This window comes from Schistocerca piceifrons, chromosome 4 (assembly GCF_021461385.2).
Source record: "Schistocerca piceifrons isolate TAMUIC-IGC-003096 chromosome 4, iqSchPice1.1, whole genome shotgun sequence".
NCBI classification, from domain to species: domain Eukaryota; kingdom Metazoa; phylum Arthropoda; class Insecta; order Orthoptera; family Acrididae; genus Schistocerca; species Schistocerca piceifrons.
The window spans coordinates 620,882,032-620,901,453 of NC_060141.1; the positions used below are offsets into that span (position 1 = coordinate 620,882,032).

Here is a 19,422-nt window from a genome sequence, read left to right on the forward strand (position 1 = left end):
CATTATCAACTTGAGATTTCATGGATGACTCTTGCAGAGTATTCCAAGGCCATCCTTGGCAGCCTGTGCGGTGTTAGTAGGTGCAGGAACATCCGTTGGCGAACTCCACCAATGGAGTACCTCAAACAGACAATAAAATACAAAATAAATATCTAAACTATTACAGAATAGCATATACATAGAAAAGGTGCATTTCTGTGATATTTAAACATATAACCTTTGTAACGAAGTTAATTATAGAGACGCTTATTCACTTATAGACGATGGCGGTACCGAAAAAATGACACCTCGACAGCTTATTCTGCAAATTTCTCTACAGTCACAAGTTCTTATCAAGGACGCATTGCAGCAGACATCAAAGGAATTTAGTGGTTCGCTATTGGTGTCGCAACAGATTAGCATAGCCCAGGCGGAAGTGTAGCGTAATTGAGAATCTTTGGAAGTAAGGCGATTTGTTTCTCACTGAATCCAACTGCTTAATTTTAGAGAATCTGTAATCGAGGAAAGCGACGGATCTGTTGATTCTATCGTGCATATCGCATAGGAATTACACGAAGAGAGTGAGCGAGATTAGCGAACGCACAGATGAAACGAATTCTAACAAGGAAATGAAGCTTGTCAATCTCAATTCCATGTGATGTACTTCCTTCTTCTACGTAAGAAGAATAAGCCATGAAATTTGGGCCCCTTGTTTTTTTATACTCCTTGTATTTGTGTTATTTGCGACAATATATGTGTGGTTGCAAGGCACCTCCTCTAGCAGGAGTCAATGCCTTCCTCGGCGAGAGCTCTTCAAATTGCACTTTTCCAGCGTTTCCTCTAATTTGCTAGTTCTCCGGATATTCTCCTGCTAGTCACTCAGGGCAGAGAAGATGGAATAGAAAGAAAGCGCTGGAGAGAGATTACAGCTAGTGAATAATCTCGTGTAGTAAATGAAATTTTCACAACTCTGCAGTTAATGGGGTCGTGTGTAATTCTTCGAGAGTCTGCGTGGATATTAGGAGAAATAAAGAAATGTAAAAAATATTTTTGTTGTAGATGGTCGAATGGCTCGACTTGGATTAGCACCGTAGACGATTGGTGGTGATACAGAGTGGAGCTCTGGTGCAATACGTTTCTTGCACACAAATATTTATTTTTGTATACGTCTAGTTTAAATACAAACTTAACCATTTTTAGAAATTAACTGCTGAAGAATTAATCGTTTTCTAATAGCATAATGTGTCTTTTCGACTCCTTGTTATTTTAATTTATGGCATACCTACAGATTAGTTTCAGAGGATGTACAAAACAACATACATTATTTAAAAAAGATTTTTTTTTTCCGCAGGGACCCAGACGGTGATAGATGAACCAGTCGACTTCGAAACTGCAATAGCGCAAACGGGTGAGTGATTCATACTTTAGTGTCACTGGTCTGTACTACAGATTGTTGTCTGAACTGATCCATCAGCATGCTTCATAAAAGTCGATTGGATGCAAAAATACATTGTAAATATTGGCTCATGGGTAACTGAATTAGAGACAGGTTGTGCGTACCTTCCACGCTCCACTTGAGAGTGGCGCACGACTCGACTTGGTACGTACTCCTTGAGACGCTGAAAGCATTTAGAGGCCATCTGGATCCACGGTCCTTCAACCGCCGCCCAAAACCACCGAGATTGGTCGGAATTGGCTTCATAGCTGGCACGTCTCGCCCGATGGTGTTCGAAATGTGCTCAGCGCGATTGAGTCCAGGTGGCACAAGCCTCTTCATGTCGATGGAGTGGTCCTCAACAGAATTCAGGAGCGGCAGGTCAACGTATTGTTAAAGTTATTCATCGCTTGTGGGTTGCAGTTGAGGAAAAAAATGCACGACCATGATCCAGAAACAGGTATTTGTATCGTTCACTGTGGAGAGACAATATAAGAAGTGTTCCGACCCTCCATTTCATCACATGTAAACTTCTTCTTCTTCTTTATCGTCGCCTTGTCCCACGTCGCGTAGGGTCGGCGTTGCTCTTCTGGATCCTTCTCCTCCATAGTACTCTATCCATTGCCTCTTCCTTCTTCCATCCTTTCTCCCTTAGGTCCCCAGATATCTTATCCTTCCACCTCATCTTCGGTCTTCCTCTCCTTCTCGCTCCCTCAATCTTTATATCTTCAACTTGTTTCCGATATACTCGTGTCTTTTCTCTGTAAGTGTCCGTACCATCTTAGTCTGCTCTCTTGTATCTTTTTCCCACTGGGTCCCACTTTCACAGCTCCTATAACAAATTCATTTCTAATTCTGTCCTTCCTTGTTACCCCACACATCCACTCAGCATCTTCATTTCCGCCACTTCCATCCTCCTTTCCTGGGCTACTGTGATTGGCCATGTCCCTGTCCCGTATATCATAGCAGGCCTTACCACCGACTTGTACACTTTCTCTTTCAACCCGATGCTCACCTTCTTGTCACACAACACACCACTCATTTTCCTCCAGTTGTTCCAACCGTAATTTATTCGGTGTTGTATCTCGCTTTCCAGTCCTCCGCCCCTCTGTATGTACGACACCAGGTATTTAAACTTGCAGACCGATTTCAGCTCATCATTCTGGATCTTGCAAGACCTCATCTGCACATCCATCATCGAATATAAACCTCTGCCTGAGAATATCTCCAATATGTGCCTGAGAGATGCCCTCCGGCAAAAGGGATGGCTCCTGTATCCCATAGTGAAGCGGTAAGTCTAATTGGTGTGGCTATTCACCAGCTGTTGATGCCTGGCACTGAACTGGGACATAATCAGCTGCGCTGTACCCCGTCCAGCAGTTGTTACAGTCCGCAATAGTCGATAATGATCCAATCGACCAAACGTTATTGCCATGGTAGTTAATGCGGGTGGCCATCGGTTTCTCCAAAGCGAAGCACACTTCACAGGGCTACATCTACATTTATCCACACTCTGCAAATCACTGAGAAGTACATGACAGAGGGATCATCCGGTCATGTTTACTTAAGGAGCGTGGAAACGATGAGTGTTTAAATGCCTCTGTGTGTGCTGTAATTATCCCTATGAGAGCGATAAATAGGGGTCTGTAGTACATTCCTAGAGTCATCACTTACAGCCGGTTCTTGAAACTTCGTAAGTAGCTTTCTCGGGACAGTTTACGTCTGTCTTCAAGATGATGATGATGATGATGATGATGATGATGATGTTTGATTTGTTGGCCGCTCAACTGCGCGGTCATTAGCGCCCGTACACATTCCCAATCTGTACACAGTCCATTCTAGCTACTTTCATGAAAGATGGTGGAATGATGAGGACAATACAAACACCCAGTCCTTGGGAATCGAACCCGGCACCCAGTTATCCAGAGGTAGCGACGCTAGCCACTAGACCACGAGATGAGGACCTATCTTAATTAGTCTGACAGTTTAGTTTATTCAGCATCTGTTTGAGATTCTCCCATGGACAAACAAACCTGTGACCATTCGTGCTGTCCTTCTCTGTATACATTCAATCTCTCCTGCTAGTGTTATCTGGTGCTGTTCCCACACACTTGAGCAATATTCCAGAATAGGTCGCACAAATGATTTGTAAGCAATCTCCTTTGTAGAATGATTACAGTATCAGCTTTGTTCTACTGCAGGCTCGAATGATGAGTTTTTTTCCATCAAAAAGGTGTTGCTCCACATTGTAGACATACATTTTATGATTTTACTGGCCACAAATTTGCAGACCACTGAACGTGCAGTGTGGGATCATTCTGCCGGACTTCACAGACCACACATTTAACAGCTAATGATTTATTTTAATGAAGTATTGTGAAAGAGCATGTCTATAACCCTAATGTTCACAATACAAAATGAAAGGCACAATAATAATTACAATATCACCTGTGCCCAGGAAATGGGTGATTGAGCTTTGAACAGCATCATTGCTCACTGATTTTTGCGTGTAATCCACGATTTTAAACAAACTACTCGGTGTACTCTGTTGTGCAAACTCTGTGTGTTGTGCCAATGTCTTACTGATTTATTTATCTCTCTTATGTGTTAACATAATGATCGAAAACCGTATATATTAATCTTTATGTCGCGGACATTAGTTGCACGACTTTTTTTTTCTGGGTGAAGCACGTGACCTAAACTGTTTGTGGAAGGTTAACGACAAACAACTGCACGAACATACCCAGTCAGTCGAAAAAGTTTCGCGACTGATTTCATACAAATAGAGGTAAATCAAGATGTTGGTTCTAGTGTTTCAGGTTTTTACATAGTCTTCTCCTACTTGAGAACAATGCATAGCACGTTCATACAACCATGTGGGACAGTTAGATAAGTCCTTCTTTTGGATGTTGTTCAACTTGCGCGTCCCATTGACTTCAGTTACACCGTCAAAGCGTTGAGTCTACGTGTGAATTTCTACACTTCGTCGTTTTGGGGTAGAGTCGTTTTGAAAACACCACGTCTTTTCACCTGTGACAATATGTTTTTTCTTTTCTCTTTTTCAGAAAAGGAATCGTCCGCGATTTGCACTTCAATCAAGCCAGGCGTCCACGCGTCATTCGTCCTGTTTAGTTTCACACACACTTTCCTATTCTTAAAAACATTCTGGAGCATGTCTTGAGGACTTGATAACCGATTCCTTTAGTAAACTTTAAAGAGACACGGAGATGACCAACCAACTGCAGTGGGAGACACTACAAGAAAGGGTTCTGCATCACAGTGTCGTTTTCTGTTAAAGTTCCGAGGGCATACGTTTCTAGAAGAGTCAACAAATACACAAAAAAAAAGTTTTGCATTACCCCTGTTCCCAGAACTCCTGAGGATAGATGTTGACTGTAATTATTTTATCACAGACACAGTCCCTTTGACTGTTCATAGATGTCACTAAATCCACCCAAAGATATAAACAACCACGCTTTAGCAGCGCCTATTAGACGGAGGTGGTCAGACAGCCGATCAGTTCCAGTCATTCCACCAGGAAGGAGGTACATGGATCGTGTTGTCTGTAGTTCAACCATGCCTAGACGGTCAATACCGCGGTTCGATCACGTCCACATTCTTACTTTGTGCCAGGAAGGGCTCTCAACAAGGGAGGTGTTCAGGCGTCTCGGAGTGAACAAAAGCGATGTTGTTCGGACATGGAGGAGATACAGAGAGACAGGAACTGTCGATAACATGCCTCGCTCAGCCTGCCCTAGGGCTACTACTGGAGTGGAAGACCGATACCTACGGTTTATGGCTCGGAGGAACCCTGACAGCAACGCCACCATGCTTTTCGTGCAGCCACAGGACATCGTGTTACGACTCAAACTGTGCGCAATAGGCTACATGATGCGCAACTTCACTCCCGACGCCCATGGCGAGGTCCATCTTTGCAACCACGACACCATGCAGTGCCGTACAGATGGGTCCAACAACATGCCGAATGGACCGCTCATGATTGGCATCACGTTCTCTTCTCCGATGAGTGTCGCGTATACCTTCAACCAGACAGTCGGTGGAGACGTGTCTGGAGGCATCCCTGTCAGTCTGAACGCCTTAGACACACCGTCCAGCGAGTGCAGCGAGGTGGTTGCTGCTGTTTTGGGGAGACATTATGTGGGTCCGACGTACGCTGCTGGTGGTCATGGAAGGAGCCGTAACTGCTGTACGATACGTGAATACCATCCTCCGACCGATAGTGCAACATATCGGCAGCATATTGGCGAGGCATTCGTCTTCATGGACGACAATTCGCGCCACCATCGGACACATTTTCTGAATGACTTCCTTCAGGATAACGACATCACTCGACTAGAGTCGACAGACATGAACCCTATCGAACATGCCTGGGATAGATTGAAAAGGGTTGTTTATGGACGACGTGACGCACCAACCACTCTGAGGGATCTACGCCGAATCGCCGTTGAGGAGTGGGACAGTCTGGACCAACAGTGCCTTGATGAACTTGTGGATAGTATGCCACGACGAATACAGTCATGCATCGTTGCAAGAGGACGTGCTACTGAGATATACCGGTGTGTACAGCAATCTGGACCACCACATCTGAAGGTCTTGCTGTATGGTGGTACAACATGCAATGTGTGGTTTTCATGAGCAATAAAAGGGGCGGAAGTGACGTATATGTTGATCTCTGTTGATTTATGTACAGGTTCCGGAACCCTCGAAACCGAGGTGATGAAAACCTTTTTTTGATGTGTGTATGTATATTGTTTACTCCTATGTGTATCTCGCGAAAAGACCATTAAGATAAAATTATACAGATTCGAGCTCACACAGAGGCTTACCAGCAATCGTTCTTCAAAGCGAACCATAAGCGACTGGAGTAGGAAAGGGGAGAAGTGATACAGCTACACAGGGAACTCAGCCATACACCCCAAGGTGGCGTGTGGAGTACAGATGTAGACGTAGGCGTAGAGACACAACAACGTTGACACACTACGGACACGCTTCTACTACTTAACACTCACAAGACACTGACCGAATGCACATTTCTTGTTTACAGTTCTTAGTACAAGCTGCTACCGTAGTTACTGAACCGTCGTCACTTGGACGCCAGGAATAAAATCTGTCTCGGGACTTTCTGGACTGAAGGTCTATTGTGCGAAGAAGCTTTATTACTTGCCAAACAACAGAGACAAATGCACCGGACTTTGGTTTTACTTTAATCAGCTACCCATTCACCGAAGAGAGATCGGAAGAATAGCGTTTAGTGTTCCGTCAACATCGCTGTTAATTAAGAGACGGAGCGCAGGCTCGGAAAGTTTCAAGGACGGGGAAGGAAGTCGGCTGTGCCCTTTCAAATAGCCATCCTGATAATTGCCATAAGCGATGAAGGGAAATCACTGAAAACCTAAACCTGAATGGCCAGTGTGCCAACCACTGCGACTTACCACTTGGTCCATTCATCGGTATATTGCACAACTAAAGCTATAAATCAAGAAAACTGTCGTGTCACGTAGCAAACAGCTTTGTTGGGTTCTCTTTCGGTGTCAACCTGTAACACCATAGCTCTAATGCTCTACTGATTTATTTTGCTTTTGTTTCATTCAATGTTACATCGTTGAGATTCTGTAAATGTGTTTGATTGAATAGATAACACAAAATTGTATACTCTTTTCTTGGTTTAAAACTTTGATTTCGTGGCTTGATTCTATGCAATGTAGTATATCTGTCATTTAAATTCTTTGTCCCACTTGGAGGGAACAAAACTTACTGTATATAATTGTAATTTCTGTGTGAATAATTTTTTGTAGAAATGTCAATATGTGCAAATGTTCTGTTTTATTTAAAATGTTTGTTTGCTGTTATGTAAATTGCTAATCCTCGCTTAGGGTTCTTAGTTATTCTGTATGCAAAAGTTGTTGTGGTTCCCCTTGGGAACGGAACTTAGTAGCGCGCGAGTTGTGGTTGGCTAGGTAGAAAAGGTGGAACCAAGAGCCAGTCGGGGACGAGCTACCAAACTGTGCACAGCCACGTAAAAGTTGCATATTGTGCTGGTTCCGAGAGAGGCTTTTTCTGCCACTTTACAATGCCTCGGATGGATGGATAAATAGCTGGAACGATTCTGGAATTGGTATTTAACATCGCCACCAAGAAGGGCCAGAGTCCAGCAATTCTGCCTGCAAATCCACCTACCAACATGCAGTTGCCACCACATTGCGCAATCACTGTAACGGAATGCTATAATAATGTACAGTGAAGGATCAGCTTATTGGATGTGTTAGTGTGCTCAAATATAAGGTAACTTATAACTGAATTCATGTACCTACCTTGATTTTCCCTATCACAACACCTTTCAGGTTCCTTTCCATTTAAACTATGATCACCGAGTGTCCTAGTTTGTGAAAAAAAACGAAAGCCTCAAAACATTAAATAATGTTGTTTGATCTTTGGTAAGAAGAGAGTATTCAGATTTACCGTGGATTTAATGAAATTGTGGGAGGTAGTAAATGTAGTCTTGTGAAAGGCTCCCGGGGATAGAAACAGTCTAATTTAAAGTTTTGTGGAGTTTCAATGCCTCCTATTTAATCATTTACTTGCAAGTAGAAGACTGTGGTAATAAAGACAATTTGCAGTTTCTTTTAAAGATTAAAAGCTCTTAAAACTGAAGCTTATAAAGTTTTGCTTAGTTAACGATCATAGTGCTACCTGTAATAAATTCTAAAAGGTGAATCAGTTTCTTGCAATTTTGTCAACATTGTGTTTCACTGTAGTAAAAGTGGAAAACTGCAATAGTAGAAAATTATATGTTCATGATTGCTAAGTGGTTGTCTCTCTTATGTATTGGAAGTGCATATTAATAGTATAACAGGATCCACAGTTTGTCGATTGTGCTAATGCTAGGTAACAAGTAACGGGAAGACCACTATTTATGAAAACCATAATTTCTTTATTCAAAAGATAGTGAGAAGCAACTTGTTAGTTGATTCCAATTAACTCTCATTTTAAATAGTAAAGTATTTAACTGAGAGAGACTTAACCTGTGTCCAATTTATGATCCTGCAGTGAATGTTAATAGTAATGTTATAAAGACCATTCAGTTTGAACAAGCCCTGAAAGTAATAGTGTGTATCGGTTTTTGTCATATTTTTGCCAAGAGTTTGTACTGCTCTAGCTGTTAGCTTCAATCTTACCGTAAACATATGTATGTGTCAGCACTTGCGTGTGGCCAAGTATAGGTTGTGTTTGTCCATTAAAGTTACTTATACATACTTTCTTAAACAAGAACGTTCATCTTTTGCCTCATAGGCAAAAATTTCGTTTGTTACTGTTCAAATATTTACGTAATTCTGACTTTCATTTCCGATAAGCCACCCCCGTTAGGTACAACTCGGTCAACACAACAAAATTCCTCTCAGAGGGTAACACTGCTCTGTTGCTTTATACCATAATTGTTTTAACTAGATAGTTACATTTCACGACCTGCCTCCTACTTTAAGGTTATGGTATAGCAGTAGCAGACGGAAGTGTTATAAACCTCTCGCGCAAATCGAGCGCACAAAGGAACACTAATGGACATTCTACACGCATCGGAAGAAGCAATCGAATGACTCAGGGAACGAGATCTGGATATGCAAGATTGTGTGAACGTGTGATTGTGCACATCTGCCCAGGGACGTCGTGTACTTTTATTTGACTTCATCACACGATAAATAAGTAACTGCTTACTTGTAAGCAACTGAATTAAATGTGAAACAGTTATTTGTAATTCCGTCGAAGTTGCAGTGGGAAATATTATTTTTCTTGCGGACATGAAGTCTACTATCAAATCATCACCTCCATCGACAGCTGAGTTAGCTCTTCTTTTAACTACAATTTTCCGTAGGTCCCTCAAACAAAAATTACAGGTCAAATACGTCTACACGAAGAGCAGCAGAAGTGATCCACGAAGCTACTGTCCAGTATCTTTGACATTCGTTCGTTGCAGAATCTTACCGCACCTTGACCAGTGCATTTCCCAGTAGCCACAGTCGGCAGTAATGTGTAACATGCACAAAATCATCTACAAAGTATTATTAGCACTTCTTTCCAAACAGCATCAGTCCTGTTTGATAACTGACGTCATATCCGAAACTATACACCACAAGTAATGAATATTTCTCACTGCAGCTGCGACAGAATTACAAATAGCAGTTTTAGTAAAAATTTGTTGCTGACCTATTTGTCCTTTATCATGCTGGGAATTTACGAATTAGATGTAGCTGTGAGAGAGGTCTCCGCGAATATAATAGGTTAGCACAGTGGTGGGCAATATGATCCCTACCGCCCGCTAGTGAGCGTTCCAGCTTTCATGGTAAGCAGTAGGCGGTAGCGGCATTAAAACAATTTTAGTTACGTTTTCATAAAATTTTGAAATAAACTATTTAGTATATAATCCTTTTTTTGTGTTTTAATTTGCTGTAACTTTGTTTCATAAATTTTCTAAAGTAAAGTTACTTCCCTACATCATAAATGACCGTTACTGAGGAATCAATGGCCAGTTTGAAAATTTTACTGGCACAGAAATGCAAAAGTGGGTGGTAAGCATAAAATGTTAGCGCCTTGCGCCATTATGACGTAGTCTTCTTTTAACTACAATTTTCCGTAGATCCCTCAAACAAAAATTACAGGTCAAATACGTCTACACGAAGAGCAGCAGAAGTGATCCACGAAGCTACTGTCCAGTATCTTTGATATTCGTTCGTTGCAGAATCTTAGAACATATTCTGAGCTCATTCATAGGATTTGTCGAAGTGGAAAAAGCATTCGACAGTGTAAAATGGTGCAACATGTTCAAAATTCTGAGAAAAATAGGGATAAGCTGTAGGGAAAGGCAGGTAATGTACAATACCCAAAAGAGCCAAGAGGAAACAAAAAAGTTGGAGGGCTAAGAACGAAGTGCTCGGATTAAAAAGGGTGTAAGATGGGAATGTAGTCTTTCGCGCCTTTGGTTCAGTCTGTTCATCGAAGAAGCAACGATGGAAATAAAAGAAAGTTTCAGGAGTGGAATTAAAATTTAAGGTGAAAGTATATCAATGATAAGATTTGCTGATGACATTGCTATCCTCACTGAAAGTGAAGAAGATGTGTTCTTGCGATTGTTGCTACATCTTTAGACCACCCTTCGAATGTATACAAGGGCATGTCCCGCAGTAAAAACTGTTATTGGAGTTCTATGGTACCTAAACTCAATTCTGATTGTCTTATATTACAACATTTGAAGCGAACACGAGTGAGGTGTAACTGGAATTAACAAATAAAAACGGGAAGCTTCTGCGCGAGTAGATATAAATGCCAAAAGACCAGTATATAAACTATTGAAATACAAGCGATTGAGACCAGATTTGTATGGCTAGTACTAAGTATCTACTGTCTGTAATTTTATTAATGAGCCAATGCACACAGCTATGATGTAAATTCGGAGAACAACGTTAAGTAATTGACAATCATCACTCCCACATAACTTAGACGATGTTAGCAGCACATGTTAGTTTTCCCATATTTAACTGGCTTTCGAGTGGAAATGATGGCAACCGTGAGCTATCGCGCCGCCGTTTCATTCGACTACAATCAGCACCATCTGGACTACTAAAAGGCATTGCAACAGTGCCAGTTCGTGTCAGCTACGTGATACTGGTAGCTCCCGCTTGCCTTCTGGTAGCACTAGATTGTGCCAGCCAGGAGTTGCAATAGAGTGGCCCTACATCTATCTCTTGTGGTTAAAAACCTCCTCGTGAATTTTGTCTACTGTTGGTGAAAACTTTATCAAAATCACTACAGTAATTCCTGCGATTAGCCCGAACATACAGGCAGAAACAACGGTTGAAAGTTTTAATTTATATCAGTATATATTTACTGCCGGAAAGAAAACGGCAGCATCCTCAAAGACAAGACCACTTTATTGATAAGTGATGACAGGTAGTTTATCATTGTAGGAGTATGTGATATGAAATTCAGATCAAATTGAACACACATGTAACAGTAAAGGGTGGCCAAACAGTCGCATCAGTACACGTCTGGCAGCAATGCAAGCCTGTATTCTAGCATGCCAGTAATTGAAAAGGTGCTAAATGGTTCCTGCGATAGATTGTCTCAAGCACCTTGTACCTTCCGTTGCAACTCGCCAACGGTTCTTGCAGACTTTGGAGAACGATCAAGTTCTCACTTCACCATGTCCCATACGCACTCAACTGGCGAGTGATCTGGTGATTTTGCTGGCCCCGGCAGTTGTTGTATAGCATGAAGAGCAAGTGTAAGTGTAAGTGGATGTACAGTATCCTGCTGGAAAAGTACATCACATTACTGTCGAAGAAATGGCAGTAGTACAGGGGTAGCAACTTGTGCACTGAAGTGGCATTGGTTACTTTCCTCTGCAGAAGCCCCAAATGAGAGCGTGAATAGTAACTGACAGTCCTCCACGCCATGGTGCTTGAGGTGGGACACCAAATGTAACCGTGAGTTGTAACTGAAGGCCTCCACACCATGAAGCTCGTGTTGGGACCTGTACATCATGGACGAATGCACTCAGGAATAGGCCGCTCACCGGGTCTACGCTGGGGTGTACTTCCAACACTAGCATACCAAAAGAACCTACTCTTATCACTGAGAACACAGAATGTCATTCCAGTCTCCAGTCGACTCATTCACTACACCAGAGTAGCCGTGGTTGGAGACATCGTGGTGTCAGTGGTAGCCTGGCCAGAGGCATGCGCGATCTCCTCTAAGAAGAAGGTTCCCAATGGTCCTTGGTGACACACCAGGTGCAAAATTTGCCCATACTTCAGCAATGGATTATATTCGGTCGGCCACTGTGACATTAGGAGGACCTGGACGTGCGTCGGTACTAGGACAGGCGGACGTACAGAACTTGCTTTATGGGCTGTGAATGTTCGACCACTGCTGAAAGCAGCGACACATCACCTATACACTGTACATAACATGTGCAGCAACCCGTCGATACGTCCATCCAATATCCCGCAGGCCCGTAATGCGATCCTACTCAAATGGTTGAAGTTGTTCAGCAGGAGTATACACTCGCCAGCGTGGCGTGGCTATACCCTACAATGAATTTTGCAAACACTGTTCACCTCGAACCTCAGATCAGATACTGTCTACATAGTCAAAACAGAGTGCACAGATAGCCTTCCTGAGCGCCATTCGATCGCTGATGACCGTGACGAATGAATCATTGTCGCTGCAAGTCTTCATTATGCACATATCGTACTCTGGTGCCACTGAACACAGTTTTTGAGGGTGTGTCATTTTTTTCCGCCCGTATAGATAGCTAAAAGATACATTGTTACATATCTTCTGTACAAGGTGTTTCAGAAGTGATGTTCAATATTCAGGGATAACACAGGAATGATCATTCGAAACAAAAAAGTCTAGTAAACATGGACCCTAAAACGCATACCTTAAGGGCTATGAGCAATTCTTGACCTTCGATACTGTGAAACAAATCTCTTCTATAGCAAGCTCCTGGTTTTTCCTATTTTGGGAAGTGGTAGGATGGACCAAAGCAAGAAATAAACAGTAAACATGTGTTCTTAAGGTATATATTTTAGAGCATATGTTTTCGGGACATTTTTTTCTTATTTTCGTCCACAATACCACATCCTAAAATATAGAAAGCAGAGAGCTTGTTATAGAAGAGATTTGTTTCACAGTATCGAAGATCAAGAATAATTGCTCATAGCTCTTAAGGTGTGCATTTTAGAGTCCATATTTACTTGACTTTTTTGTTTCGAATGAAATCAAATCCCTGAATATTGACCATCATTTCTGAAATGCCTTGAATATGCCTTACATGCCACTGAAAATGTTTATAAATAAAAAAATGCGAAAGGTCAACACTTAACATCTTTTTGTTTGGTTCTAGACACTGATATATACAATAAAACGAAATGACAAGTGCTGTACTGTAAGGTGGCGTGGTCTCCTGACCTTCATTTCTTACATATTACGTCCTCACAATCATATTCTGCACATCAAGACACTTCATTCGAACCCAAACTTGATAAGGTAGAGTCAATTTTGTATGAATTCATGTACGCAATATGCAAATCTAATAAGTAATCGCAAGCACGCACCGAGGTTGAAAAAGTCGAGGCTGGCTTGCACAAGATGACGGCCACAGGCATTTTCATTCTAAAGAGGCAAACAGCCCGTTGGGAGCCAAGTCCCTTCAGAGGGGTGAGTCAACACACCTACTTCAGCAGGAGCGACCGCCCAGAGAGAGAACAGCTTTTGCCAGAGTGAAGGGATAACGACCCCCATGTTCGACTTAAAAGCAAATTCCGCTACATTGTGTGGGAGCGCCCAGAAGGATCATTTTTTGATGGACTGAGTGCTTAGTTACAGAGTTCTCACAGGAGTACAGTATACGCCTAACGGAGATGCTACATATTTACACAATGGTCGACTTAAACGAAACGTCACTCTCCTGTTTAAAAGAGCAACACTGATTAGCGGAGTATTTCTGACGCAAAGAGCCAGAGGAGTGAGGGAAGACAGCGAATGATATACCCTTGCAATTTTTCCAGAAAAAGGGGCCGTTCCATTGTCGCTCTTGCAGCGGGAACACATAACGAGAGCGAGTGCTCTCGTACGTGTATGCAAAGAGCGAGGAACTAAGTCTCTCCTCAGTACTTTACTGGGAGAGCACCTTTGTCGTTAGCAAATCGGAGTGATACTCTACATTGAGTCACTCGCGATTAAGCATTGTTCACTGTGTTGGCCGCCACACTTATTGTGTGGTGTGAAAACGGGCAGAGTACTAGTTAAACGCCTGTGAATGAATATTGAGTGGCATCGCAGTGGACTGGTTATTTGACCGGTGTACCACGCCAATAGTTAGACTAGGGGCGGATAGGAGTCCTTGACTTCATCAAGGTGTAGGGAGAGTTTGATTGGCGAAGGTCAATCCAGATAGAAAGAGATAGTTGTGTTATTTGTCAGCAGCGAGCGACACAGGCAGCAGTCGTCACAGCTCACAGTATTGTGCGCTTCAGCGTATGTGAGCCCCATCTGTCGACCATAACAGTACACTCCATTACACGCGACAGCCTTGACCATACCTAGAAAAGTTATTCAAGTTGTGTAGGTGCGGCTCTCAGCCATTCTCCTGAGTAAATAAGATTCTTAAAGAAAAGGGAGAAAAGAACCTTTCCATACCTTGCAAAATCATAGCATTCCTATCCATGAGAGGCAATCTACTGTTCTGGAAAGAACCCGAAAATTTATTGTTTTACAAGAAAAAGTTTCACTTGATTTCTCAGAATTTTTTGTGTAAATAATATTTTTCGTTTGTTTAATGTTTTTCTTACACTAACTAGCAATACTCCAGTACCCAAGTATTCCACTAGTTATGTAAGAATATAGAATATTTTTGTGTCTTTTCCTTACAGCGGACGATTCCAGAAGATATTTGTTGCTGAATGTTTTTCAAGCAGTTCTTGTTGGTACATTAGGAGCGTCTGTCTGACTTCTGTAGTAGTGTGAGGTGGAAATTGTTTCTTGCAGGAGCCAATGGGTAGTTGTTGGATCAATCCATTGCGCAACTTGACAAAATAAAACCCACACACTCACAGTACTTTGAGCGATGCATCTTCCTGTCATTGTGTATTTACGCTAGATTAATGTTATCTTACCCTTGCATTAGCGAAGAGATCACATTTAAAATCATCCTGTGATTTTGTGGCCTTTCTTTGCTTTACAGGTTTTGGCAGATTCAACTACATTCTGATGGGTGCAGGATTTTTCTCCACGATCGTGTGCCTGATGGACACGACAACCATGTCTTACATTCTGCCTCTGGCACAGTGCGACCTGGGCCTCACAGACCTCAGCAAGGGAGCTCTCAATGCCATTACCTATGCGGGTAAGTGACTGCCGCTTTGGACGCATTTCTAGCACTTTATCTAGCATGATTAGTGTTATGAAGTTCTCGTAAGAAAGAGAACCTAAGATAGATACTTTCAGGCACTAGAATTTTCGTTGATCGCAGTACTAAACGTTAGCCATTCTCTGCTCAGTTCGTGTATACCACGGCTGTCAGTGCGACTTACTATTGTTAACACTGTGTCAGGTCGTCTATTCTGACTGTCAGAGCAAACAGTGCAAAAAACCACTTTGCGATTAAAGTCGAAATGTAGCAAAAGAGAAGCTGCACTATTCGCAACCGTATAGTCAGTAGGGGATATTAGGCAACGTATTTCACAGTGCTCAGAGATTAGTGTGGCCTCATGAATATCAGCACTAGACTCTAGAAATACGAAAAGAAGCTGGCTTGCATTCGTGAGCAAAGTGCTCATCAGTGAGATTCTGCCGAAAAGCACAAGTGGCGACGTTACATGTTAGGCCAGTGATAGTAGTATCAATGTACAGGGAATGTATATATGAGATGAACTGGATCCAGGTACGTCTTTCATCATCCGTCACTCGTAAAAGACATAGAAACCGAAAGATAAATCATAAGCACTCATATGTTCTCCACACTTGAGCATAATCTTATGTTATACAGGAACGAGAAGGGAAACCCACTTTGCCTTTTTCAGAGGTAGTTCAAATGGCTCTGAGCATTATGGGACTTAACATCTGAGGTCATCAGTGCCCTAGAGCTTAGAACTACTTAAACCTAACTAGCCTAAGGACATCACACACATCCATGCCCGAGGCAGGATTCGAACCTGCGACCGTAGCGGTCGCGCGGTTCCAGACTGAAGCGCCTAGAACCGCTCGGCCACACTGGCCGGCTTTTTCAGAGGAATCATTCTGAAATTTACCTTTAGGAACTGTGAAACGTCCCCCTAAGAAAAATTATAAATTACTGTGCTGATAAACCTCTTACATTATTTGATTTTCAAACAGCTGAGGAAAACTGAACGTACTCAGACATTTCTCTCTTTACTCATTCTGATCAACACTAAACTGAACACAATATTTTTAGCGCAACGCAATCTGACTTTCAATAATCCCTACAAAAGAATGGCCGTTACTAACAATAACCTATACCTTTCATGAATCACTTACCTCACAAAAATCTTCGTTACTCGAACCACTGAAATACAGAGAGCGCCAATACTGCCAGCTTAATAGTGTTCAAAAGTCATAATATATATATCAGTTCATGACATCCAGTCTTACAAATTTCCTTTTTCTGACGGACACACATCCAGATCGTCCGCTCTCAAAACTCTGCCATCTCTCTCCCCACATCCACCACTACTGGCGGCTCACCTCCAACTGCGCAACGCTACGCGCTGTTCACATCCAACTGCCCAACACTACGATAGCAAATATTCCAACAATGCCAACCAGCCACAGACTGCACACAGCACAGCCAGTGATTTTTATACTGAGCGCTACGTGACTTTACCAACATAAAAACCTAAGCAGCCTACTTACAACTGCAGAAAACACGGGAAACCTAGGTCTGAATGGTTGGGTGAGGATTTGAACTTCACTCATCAAGTAATGTTTAGGAAGATCACAAAGAACCATGGCATAGAAATTACAGTTGTAATTAATAGTTGTGGAACAGTATACGGTGGGTACCAGCCACCATAAGTGAAGTCGCTAACCCACGCTTCTACATCTACATCTACATCTTCATAAGTTACATACTACGCAGGCCACCATATGGTGTATGACGGGGAGTACCATGTACCACTACTAGTCATTTCCTTTTCTATTCCAATCGCATACGGAGCGAGGAAAAACCGACTGTGTACATGCCTCCCGTACGAACCCTAATTTCTCATATCTTCGCGATTCTCTCGCGAAATGTACTTTTTATCAATATTTCAGAAAAAGAACTTCGTCTTCCCTCCAGGGATTCCCATTTGAGTTCACGAAGCATTTCCATAACACTCACGTGTTGATCGAACCTACTGGTAAGAAATCTGGTAGCACTCCTCTGAATTGCCTCGAAGCCTTCTTTTAATCCGACCTGGTGAGAATCCCAAATACTCGACTAGTACTCAAGAATGGGTCGCATTAGTGTTCTACACGTGGTGTTCGTTGCAGATGAGCTACTCGTATCTAAAAACTCTACCAATAAACTGAAGTCGACCATTCGCCATCTCTACTTCTGACCTTACGTGTTAGTTCTATTTCATATCGCTTTGCAGCGTTACACCTAGGTATTTAATCGACCTGACTGTCACTCATCAACCGTACTTGCGCGTATAGTGACGTGTCATTGGCAAACAGTCGCAGATTACTGCTCGTCTTGCCATTCAAATCATTTATGTTTAAAGAGAACAAGAGCGCTTCTATCACACTCCCTCGGGCACTTTTGATGATACTCTTGTATTTTAGGAACACTCGCCATTGAAGATAACATACTGGATTCTATTGCTTGAGAAGTTTTTAAAACACTCGCATACCTGTATTCTGTACGCTGAGACCTCTGTTCGTCTGCAGTGGGGCACTGCGCCAAGCGCTTTCGGGAAGTCTAGGAATATGGAATCTTCCTGTTGTTCTTCATCCATGATTAGCTGTAGATCGTGCAAGAAAAGGGCAAGCTAAGTTTCGCACGAGCCATGCTTTCTAAATCCGTGTGCTTGGTTGGTAGCCCTCGACTCGGTATTAATCCTGGTGATGAAAAATTTTTCTTCGCCAGTATTTGACATCTAAACGGAAGAGAGATGGTGGCGTACGGTTTCTGATTGCCAGGCTCTACACCAAAGTGCAGGGCCAAATTCCAAGTCTGACCGCACTTTATTGTAAGTAAGTGTATGTGACACTGTTGATGGTAACCGTCTGGTAGATGGGAACCTCAAGGCCGGTGGTCCCCTCGGTGCTATTCGAGAGCAGTAGTCTATATGCTGGCACAGGATTTCACCCTCTTCTTTCTCTCATGACCATAAAAAAAAGAGTGTGCACTACACTGTACACACAATTAATACAGTCACTTATATTAGACAGCTACTTTTATGACATGTGACATGCAACCCAGCCAAATGCCGTCAATAAGAAAAGACATGTACCAAACCGTGAGCTCTTGTATCAACTCGGAGCAGCGCTAATGATGTGGATCCTATGGTCGCCGTAGATATTGTATGCATATCCACGCATACTGGTATTACCTCTTTCGTTTGTCAGGATTGCAACAGGCTTATGAAACTGTCGTAGCCGGCCTTGGTAAATAACCGGGCATCACGTCAGCAAGATCACATCTCTGTCCTTCACATACATTGTTAGTCAACGCCAAGTCTGCCAGTAGCGAATCTTGTTGTGTATATGGATTTCTCATGGGACTTCATTGGACTGTCTTCGGTAGCACACGACAACATTGGCATTCTCACACATTCTTTGAAAACTCGAGTCCAGGCTAGGTTTTAGTTATACTGTGCTCTCATATGTTATTCTATACGCTGAGTGTTTATGTGTACCTGACAGAAATACACAATCTCCAGTTACATTAATGTGGCCACCTCTCAAAAGTCTAAATAGCCACCTTTTGCAGTGCGGAGCGATGTGGGAAGTGCAGGTAGAGTCGACGAGGTTCTGGAAGCTACCGAGAGGGAAGTGCAGCCATCCCAGCTCCAGTGCTGTGGCCAGGTGCACTAGGTTTCCCAGTCGAGGATCCATGGCGTGAAAAGCTCGAGCGAGGTGGTCCCACAGACTCTCGACTGGATTTAAATCCCGGAAAGTTTGGTATCCAGAGCACTATAGAAACTCATCCTGGTGGACTTCGAACCACGCATGTGCACTGCGAGCTATGTGGCTTGCTGCAGTGCACCATTGGTAGGCTGTACTTAGTGGTGCACATGGTTCCCAAGGATAGACACATACTTGTGTTGATCCAAATGGCCCTGAGCACTATGGGACTTAACTTCTGAGGTCATCAGTCCCCTAGAACTTAGAACTACTTAAACCTAACTAACCTAAGGACATCACACACATTCATGCCCGAGGCAGGATTCGAACCTGCAACCGTTGCGGTCGCGGGGTTCCAGACT

At 42.7% G+C, this 19,422-nt stretch overlaps 1 protein-coding gene across 1 annotated transcript in view; it reads left to right on the forward strand.

Annotated features, from left to right (window-relative positions):
* The first annotated feature begins 1,849 nt into the window (after positions 1 to 1,849).
* The window catches only part of LOC124796069 (synaptic vesicle glycoprotein 2A-like), a 121,949-nt gene continuing 104,376 nt past the window's right edge, over positions 1,850 to 19,422 (forward strand). Inside the window, exons 1-2 of the mRNA XM_047260155.1 lie at positions 1,850 to 1,874; positions 15,174 to 15,335. Of these exons, the coding sequence (XP_047116111.1) occupies positions 1,850 to 1,874; positions 15,174 to 15,335 (187 nt within the window). The remainder of the gene's footprint in view (positions 1,875 to 15,173; positions 15,336 to 19,422) is intronic.